The sequence below is a fragment of the Sturnus vulgaris genome, chromosome 2 (assembly GCF_052056855.1).
Source record: "Sturnus vulgaris isolate bStuVul1 chromosome 2, bStuVul1.hap1, whole genome shotgun sequence".
NCBI classification, from domain to species: Eukaryota; Metazoa; Chordata; class Aves; order Passeriformes; family Sturnidae; genus Sturnus; species Sturnus vulgaris.
In genome coordinates, this window is record NC_142244.1 from 54,664,358 (window position 1) to 54,673,997 (window position 9,640).

Here is a 9,640-nt window from a genome sequence, read left to right on the forward strand (position 1 = left end):
AAATTAGGAACTTGGACAATTTCTAATCATACTTCCTCTGTGCAAGAAAAATCCTTCTTATGTGCATCTACTGGTGCTCTGAAACTTACTAGGAGGTTCTGAAATATATTTGGCATCTTTACCATTTTTAATCATCCATTTTGAAATTGTTCTTATTTATCTAGCACCAGACACTGTAAGTTCATACTCACATTTCATTTTCTCAGTGCTTTAAGAGAAGACGCTTTTTACGTACAGAGACACATTCTGTGCTTTTGATGTTGCTTTTTTATATAGCTAGATTTGCAATATTAGCTGGAGCTCTTCATTTGATTTATTTCTCTCTTTTACTGAGCTAACCATTTTTACCTCCAGATATCATAAAGAAATTAAAAAGGAATAAGCAAACCCGCCTAAAATAAACAGAAAAGAGTTTTTATTTTTGTCCACTTACTCTAAATGATGAAAGATCCTCCTCGGCTTCAATGAAATCTTTAATGGTATATTCAACAGCAGTCAGGACACGATCAACAACGTGGACAACACCATTGGTAGCAATCTGGTTACCATGGATGATCCTGGCACAGTTAACAGTAACAACCTATATTTGAAGAATCAAGTAGTAGAAGATTAAACATTGATTTGAGCACAAGCTTGGAACCTGACTCTCACAGGCTGGCAATGTGTATTCACAGTTGTTATTTCAGTTGTATTTTTCAAATTTTGAAGTAAAGCCTTGTAAGATTTGAAAGTTTGACTAAGCTTCTGAAAAGATAGCAGCATATTTATTCAGGTTACATTGATTTCATATTCATGTTTAATTTCTTACTGCAATTATTCTAATTTGGTTTTGCTTATCTGGCTAATATGGTGATTATATTGCTTTTTAGTGATGCAACCCGTGGACAAACAAATATTTTGATGCATTTAAGACATCAAAGATGACTGACTTAACTGGGAAGTTTCTAGCATTTATAAAAATTATTTTTTTTCTAGCCAAGTAAGGGATGTGTGTTTCCTACAACCTTCAATGTTTCTACCATGCACTCAAATTAGAATAAAAGATCTGCTTTAATATTATTTAGCAAAACTATGAAAACTAATAGTAGATTTTTCTGTCAAATTTATTATGATCATGTATTTTGGCCACACAAGGCTTTGTCTTTTATGAAGAAAATTCGTTTTCATTTGAACTTTGATTTTTTAACAGCGCGATGTTTGCTCATTCATTCTTAGTGACTAGTCTACACAGCAGTCAAAAGTTCTTCAAGAGAATATTTATTTTTGTCAGTGGCAACTGACTTGGTAGATGGCAAACTTTTGATAATATATTTTCTTAGTTATATAAGGTAATAAAGGAAATAAAGGCTGCAATTAAATGAATATATTAAGGGAAAAAAAGAGAATAGACTTACCCCATTAGGATAATGGTTAATAAGCAATTTCTGGCCATTATACATAGACACTAGGGTCATGCCATTCTTAAGATCTTTTGTCAACATGCGCTTGTTTAACATATGGTGGTGGAGAGCATTATACAGTTCAATGTTTACATTGTCAACCAAATTCCTGTGAACCTCCTGGAGAAAAAAAAAAGGAATTTAATTAATTAGAAGCTTCAAAGCATTCTTCCACTCAGAAAGATGTACGTGTTGTTTTACCTTAGTATATGCTTTCAACATATTCAGCATCTGTTAGCCTATAAATCTGATTCTACTTAAATGACCTTTAAGTCTGGTTTGCTCACAAATGGAAGACAAGGCTTCATCACAGACAAGTCATTGGAGAAGGTTTAATTCAATGTTTATTTAACTAAGATCAGTACTAAAAGAAGGACACCTGAATTACTGACAACATGCAGCCATATATCATGCAGCTGCTGGAATTCCTAGGAGATTCCCCAAAACTTTGTTAATACAATTAACAATACTAATATGTGTCAAGCAAGTGCTTAAATAAGAAGCAATTACAATTGCTTAGTACTCCTGAAAGTAAACTCAGCCTCTCTAGCTTCAGAAATGTATGTTAAACATTCAGATTATTTCATTATTACTTTTATTATGCCCTTCTAAGTCTAAAATCTCGACATTGTTTCCAATCTAATTTATCCCACACTAGCTTCTTCAGCTAAAATGTTCAACCCACGCACATGCACACAGACAGACACATGGACACACATACACACACACTTACTGAATCTAATTGGTCCCAGGCTTCATTGCTTGGTGCAAAGAAAGTGAATGATCCTCGTCCCTCAATCTCTTCTCTCAGCCTTGAAATGTCAGAGTACTGCTGTGTGGAGGTAGCTCCCACAATACCAAGAGTGCCATATACATGATCAATAGGAGCAACTAAAATAAACATGAGGTAAGAATATTGTAAACTCTTCAGTCCCCCACTTTATCACAATCAATTTTTCATTGTGTCTTTTGGATGCACAATAGTTCTGAAACGGTTTAATTCAGTATTAAACAACTTGTTTAGATTAAAAATTTCATTGTCAGCATACTCAAAAGTCGTTTAAGCACATCTGCTTGCCATTGCTTTTGGTGTTTTTCTTAATGAAAAATTAGTTCAAACAATACTGAATATTGTAAAGTTTTCTTTAGAAGAGTTGTTGTATTCTTTATCAACCCAGCATGAAATGGGAGGCTATCCATTTACAATCACAAAAATTTCAGTGGAGTGGGTCTCATTCAGTCACAATGGACCAGAATTCTTTTTGTGAGGCCTCTTGCTCCTCTTCAAGTGTCTGGTTTATGCATGTACTGATCATCCAGACAGTAAGAATGGCTATAGTCTCACAGTTAAAACATGGCTACATGATAGCATTCATCTCTCCTAATTTTAGGCATCTAGAAGTGAGACATTTGCATGCAATCTAATGGTTCTTGGCTCTTTTTATGGTTATGGAGAAGAACAGGAGATTCTAGTGTGTGACTGATCTCATCCTTATGTCAGCATCTGAAGGGAGATTAATTTATGTAAACAAACTGAACTCTGCATTATTGAACATAAAAGGATAATTTCAGATATAGGGAAAAAAAATTATGAAATGCATTCCTTCTCATACTACTCTTCTATCAATCTATTAACACTGTCAATTCTCACCAATCCAGAATCTGGAAGGGGCTGAGAAATTCAACCTAAAGTCTATGATCTAATTCAGTGCTAGCTGACTTTTAGCTATGTTTGCAGTGTGCAAATGAAGCTGTGCATTCTTAGACAGTACTTCTTAAAAAGAGGCAATAATTTCTCATGATGACCACCTTTGAAACTCTGCTGTAACTGCAATTTTTCCCATATGCCAACTAATCCATAAGAAAATAAGTTCATACCTGCAGGACATCCTCTTGTACCATCCATCTTCATATAGCCAGGACAGCACTCATATAAGACAGTTCTGTGAGATATAGACAAAAGCACAATTAAATATTATACAGGGGAAATAAAATAATTTTAACTAAGTATAATTTAATTTTTATTATAAATTTTTCATTGGTAGCACATTTCCAGCTATTCAGCCTTTTGTTTGTCATTCAGCTTTTTAAAAATTGATTACAAATTGGTCATATTTTACTAAATGTAAAGCTTTTGAATTTAAAGAATGACTACCATCATTAAATTTAAGCTCTGAGAGGGAACATGGGCAGACTTATGGTACTCATATGGAGTTACTAAAAGATGATGTAACTAGAACAGCAGCTGAAGAGCATTAATTTATCTATTGTATGTTGAACAGATATGACATTGAACAAAGAGAAAAAAAAGGTGAGGCTATTAAAATGAAATCCTGGCGGAAGGGTTGCAAAGGAAAAAGACAAATTTAAATGAATAGAATAGAAATTAAAGTGGCAGAGCTACATGAGATCACCTACATAATGGTTATAGGAATTAACCAGTATTTCAGAGAAGGTCCTGTGTATTGTATGCTGATTACAAGAGGAATAAGAGAGCCTCTGTTTTCCAAGGAAGAATTTGAAGAAGCTCAGGAATGAAGGAGAGAACTAATTAGGAACAGACATAAAATTGGTTATAGAGAAGGAAGTCACTGGAAAAGCTGGATGGATGGACACAAGGGAAAGTCCACAGGTAAATGTGAAGATGAAAACCAGAATAAAAGAAATCAAAACCAGCGTTTAAAAAACTTGTGTTCACAGCATACAGAGACTTTAGCCTTGCCATGGGCCAGGAAATGTTATATAACTATGTCAATAAAATACTATCGTTCTCAAATACACTTAAGCTACACATAACAGGGGTGAATGTTCATTTTAATATTGTGATTCTTATAAGATATAATGTCTTCTTAATTAATAGACAGAAATAACAGTTCTACCATTGACCTGTTTGAAAAATTCTCCTCTCTTACAGGAAAATGTAAATTCACTAAAGTTATCACAGAGGCAATTTTGGTTCCTTGGAAGAAATTTAGTACATTAAACTTCATGTATTATTTTTCATATTATTGTAGACTGTACAGTATATGTTACATCATAATGACATCACTGTTTTACATAATAGATTTATTTTTATAGATGTAGCTGATGTTGGCAGTTCAAAAGTTCTGAACATCAATTCCTTGAAGGTTTTTACTGGGTCTTTAACCACTACAGTCCAGCTTTTAATTTGCAGAATCTTTGGTGGCAGCTGAGTACATTTCTCTCATGTTTCATAATTTAAAGCTGACAAAAAGTTAACCACAACCACATTAAAATGAATATCTTATTCAAATGAAAAGTTGGACTTAATATCTTCAACATCCAAACAACTTCAAGGGATTTCAAGATAAAGTAGACTGGAAGAAAAATAATAGTACACAGCATGATTGTAAAAGTGAGGATTATAATTCCATAAAAGAGAGCAATTTGATGGAGGTGGTGAAGTTGATTTCTTTTTTAAACACACTCTTTTATTTCTCCATGCTATGAAAATACTTTTGTCCATTCCCTCATATGCATATTCATACATTACATATTCATCCTTCTGCCATGTTTATATTTTCAACTGAGAAACCATATATCGAAAGTATTTGTATAGTTCTTTTAGTACACCTCTCTCTTTAAAGCAATTCACTGAAGGCTATCTCTTGGGAATGCATGGATAACATACAACTTAGGCTACAGATAACCTTTTACTCTTAATCTTTCTTGCATCCTTGCCAGAAGCTAATAATAAAAACATAATAATGTGATTATCTGATTAAAAAAATGTGTAGCAGAATAGGAATCAAAATGTTCTCCCAACTGTGTGAACTGCTTTGTCATGAGAAAATATTTTTCCCTTCCCTGGAATAGAAAATCTTTCCCCCTCATCCCATGGGAAGCTATGAAATATTGCAGTTTAATTAGCTTTTGGAAAAAGGAAAGAGGCAGCTGAGTTATAAGCATAGAGTAAGATATGGCAAGTCTAATCCTCATACCATATCCAACAATGATAAAATTAATGAAAGACAGAAAATTGGCTGAAGAACATAGTTAAGATGAAAATGCTTCTTTAGCCAAGCATTACAAGATCAGTGCCTTTTTTACCATGTATCTTGTTATGCACAGCCCAGGCTTCTTTTCAGTTATCAAGTTTCTGCTTACATTATTCATGTTCCCTTACAGTTTTCTGCAGTTGAAAGGTTCTTTAGCTGTGCCCAAAATGTCAGAAGGATGAGATGGGAGAAAAGAGGTGTGCATGGAGCATCATCTCATGTTAAGGTAAGAACCAGATAGAACTCGGTGCAAGATGCAGTTCCTCAGTACCATCTGTGGGTAGGCACAGCACACAGAGGAAGTGCCACCTCAGACCAGACCAGAAATTATCCTCATGACATCCCTACTAGCTCAGTATAAGCCTTTGGCCAAAAGAAGAAAGAAAACAATTATTCAGATAATAAACCAATGCAGCATTCTTGAGGTTTTGGTGAAGTTTGTTTCTGTGTTTGTCTTGGGTTGGGTTTCTTTTTGTTTGTTTGGTTGGTTTTGTTGCTGTTATTGTCTTTTTTCTTTTTTTTTTTTAATACAACATTGTCCTGACTTCATCCAAAGGAGTATATTCAAAGGAAAAAGTCAGAACAGCACTACCTTAATCCTTGTTATTCTTGGCTAATAGAGTCAGTTTTCAGTTTATTCAAATCAACTCTGTGACTCATCTGTTTCTACTTCTTGCTGGCATGGAGATAAAATAGTGCTGAGAAACAGTGGAAAGAATTTTGGTCCAACAAATGCTGATTTTAGGAAATTTGTATGTTACACTGCCATTGTAAATGGGAACTGCACATAATAAGAACTTTCAACATTTTATAGATATAAGTTAGGGAGGACTTGTTAAAGTGGAGATATTGACATGACAAGAGCTGTTGTCCTTCGGATTAGCATTCTTATTGGAGTAACCTCTTTAGTCTTTTTATTCTGGTTTTAATGTGCAGAGTGTAAAACTCAATAATGATTAAGACTAAGTTATAACAGATGCTTTATTATAACCACAAAAACCCATTAGACAACCCTCAGGAGTTCTACGACTCAGCTTATTCTCACACACATCCTTTTCCTCATCTAACCTTCCTCATCTAGCCTTGCTCTGTGAGTACATGTACAATGGTCGGGGGGTTGAAATGGAAGGGGAAGGGCAGGTGATAATTTTGTGTAGACTGTCATGACCAAATCCACCCAGCCCCACAGCTCACTGTCTTCCTCTGGTTGGCTCTATGAGACTTCTTGGGACCTTGCACAGGATTTGTGAGATGTTTTACAACTAACAATCCTCTGAATTCCAGCCATGAGGAGAACAAAGTCTCCACGTGACTTCAGTTTGATGAACCTATACTGCCTATTGCTTCAAACTATTTTTCCTAATGCATGAAGTTATCTATCACTGCTTAACACATTTTGTTTCTGGAGCTTGGCAAAGCAATGTGTTCCCTCAGATTCATTCCGAGAGCAGACTTTCTTTCGTGGGAAGACATGACATCTATCTAGGAATAAAACCACAGAAGTAGGTTGTTTTCCAAAGCTGCCTGTGAGAATATTCAAGTTCCACTCTAAGCATTTTCAGGAAATACCCTTCATCCCAATGTGTCTGCAGTAGAATAAAATTTTAGTGCCAAAGTTATCAGTAGTATGGCAGACTTTACTGAAAAGGTGAAGTATTTTGGATGGCTTGCAGTGTGCCCAGAGAAGGAAAGGGGGAGTCAGTATTGCAATGCCACCTGGAGGAGGAGAAGTAAAGATTCTAATATCAACAGTAAACAGTTAGTTTGTCTGGGAGAAAAAGAGTTTTCTACATTTTTATTATCTCAGTCAATGGAGAATAGTTTGGAAGCGGAGCATACTTACGCTTTCTTTCCACAGATGGCTTGCTGGTACCAGTTTCTGCAAGTGCTGAAGTATTTCTTTTTTGTTCCCATAACTTGCTGAAGAGCACAGACATTTGGGCTATGGGTGCAGTGAGAAACATTTTTAAAAAAAGGTTTTGTACATGAAAAATTCAACATGAAATAGTAGCAAATACTCTCCCTGTTGAGTAAGAAATTAACATCTGGCTCCAGTTTCCAGGACAGGTGTGTTTTGAAGTAGCCACAGTGCAAGCTCTTGGGACTGCCCAGCTGGATTCCTTAGAAACTCCACCCTCCCTGCAGCGACAGAGGCTTCCTCTTCGTTCTGGTTTGACCCTGTGTTTCTGATGGGCAGCGATCACCAGCTGTGCCTAGGCAAGTCTCAATATCCATTTCTCCCTTCCCCCCGTGAGGTGAATCACCAGCCACCAGGGACCAGTGAATACCATGAGGCTCTTTTCATTAAAGTTTTTTGTCTTTTACACATCTGTGCAGCTGAAGGTCGTGGGGAGTTGGGGGAGAAAAGTGCCTTGTTCTTTATGTAGAAGGAAGCCCTGTCTTCTGTAAATCAATCAGCTATTTTGATTGCCAACCATTCTGAATACCGCAGGCACCTAAATAAACATTCTGGGAATTACGGGGGACCAAAGGGTAAATTGGCATGTAAATAAAAGGAAGTCACAGACTTCAGAGGAGAAATACATGTTCCTTAGCTTGGTGGTGTACAAATATTAATTTCTTATGGTCAAATTCCATGGAGCAAGTAAATTTAATTCGAAATGTTTATACTTCTGCAATTAAAAAAATTCACCAGTTCAGAAGTTAGAATATATACTTTACATCACTGGGAAGCCAGTGAGCTTTTTTTTGAAAAGCTAAAAAAATTTGAAAAGTATATGTGTAGCAGGCTGTGGGAAGATAGGATGTTAAACAATTCTTATTCGCAGAATGTTTTTGCTTAAGAAGACTAGAGGAAAATATCTTTAGGCACATGTGTTTCCCTGACACCAGCTGTTCAAATTATTTCCATGTCTCCAAGCAGCCTGGCTTGTAAGCATTGCCTTTTGGAAGCCCTGCTGAGCAGCTTGCTGCACTGTTCTAGTGGGAACAGAATTGTCACAAAGGATTTCCAGGATATATTCCCATATAAGAAAACATTTAAACAGAGTTTGTGATTTTCATCAGGATCGAATAAAGAGAGCAAATACTGTAGACAGTTATCAGCTCTGCAAAAGTTTGAAAGCATATCTTAAACATTTCTGATATCCTATTACAATACTTATGAACTGAAATTAATTTTGGTGATTCTGAATCACATTTTATCCATTGAGAAGTGGTGATTTTAGATTTCTTTCCATTTTATGAAGTTTAACAATATTCTATCTCCTTTTAAAACTCTGTGAAAAGCTTTTTATTCAGGCACAATTCTTGTAAAATGAATTTTAAAAGAAAATTCTACTTGAATGACAGTAAAAATTCATAGAGATAAATTACATGTAATATAATGCCAGAAGAAAGGGGAGACTAAAGATTAACAGCTTCCTTTTAAATTAGACATAAAAGCCAGTCACTTACCCCTGGTCGCGTGCCCTTATTCGACTGTGAGTTAAAATCTTGTCATAGTGAGCAAAAGCAGCTGCTGGTTCAAATGCAGACAACAAAAAAGTCGAAAAGGTGAATAAGAAAAAGATCTTCATCTTTAGTCCTCTGTTGCTTCTGGCAAGTCTGGAAGAGAGAACTGGCAAAGGGTCTGGAGAGCTGACAATTTATATACATGTTAGAAGGTGGTGGGAGGGAACCACAGGATCAACCTGAAACTTTGTACCACCCCCCTTAGAACAGCAGCTTTTGCTCTCAGCTTCAGAAACCTAAATCAGTACCATACATTAACCATATAAATAATTTATTTTAATCCTCAATTGATTAATTTCTTCCTTATTACAGAAGGCTTAACATTTTATTCTGCTGACACAACAACAGAGAGAGTTCGGGAAGTTTAGACTTTGACTTATGGTTTAGTATTTATAGCACTGAGGCATCCAGAGGTCATGATCATTGCGTGTGGTTTTATTCAAACCCAGAGGAAGATGTTGTCTGTTCCCATAAGAACTGCATTGCTTTCCTTTGTTTTCCATGTCCTCACAGTTATCAGCTATTTAGCTGTTTAGCTAGTGAAGTTGATGAAAGTTTCAAATACAGTTGCCAATAACCTGAAATGGCGTTTTTGTCTTGAGAAAAAAAAGCTGTATTAACACACATTCTGATTATGAAGTAGTCTCTCAATCAAACACAGTTTTAGTTTGAATATTGATTTTGATTCTAATCATAACAAGTATTGTT

General features: G+C 35.6%; 1 protein-coding gene across 7 annotated transcripts in view; it reads right to left on the reverse strand.

The window, feature by feature from the left end:
* POSTN (periostin) overlaps positions 1-9,102 on the reverse strand; it is a 31,042-nt gene extending 21,940 nt beyond the window's left edge. For all 7 annotated transcript variants that reach the window (XM_088159595.1, XM_088159597.1, XM_014868891.2 and 4 more), the window contains exons 1-6: positions 8,876-9,102; positions 7,302-7,400; positions 3,318-3,382; positions 2,173-2,330; positions 1,395-1,559; positions 434-580 (exon numbers count right to left, since the gene is read on the reverse strand). In XM_088159595.1, the coding sequence (XP_088015721.1) occupies positions 434-580; positions 1,395-1,559; positions 2,173-2,330; positions 3,318-3,382; positions 7,302-7,400; positions 8,876-8,997 (756 nt within the window). In that variant the 5' untranslated portion in view covers positions 8,998-9,102. The remainder of the gene's footprint in view (positions 1-433; positions 581-1,394; positions 1,560-2,172; positions 2,331-3,317; positions 3,383-7,301; positions 7,401-8,875) is intronic.
* Between the last annotated feature and the right edge of the window lie 538 nt (positions 9,103-9,640).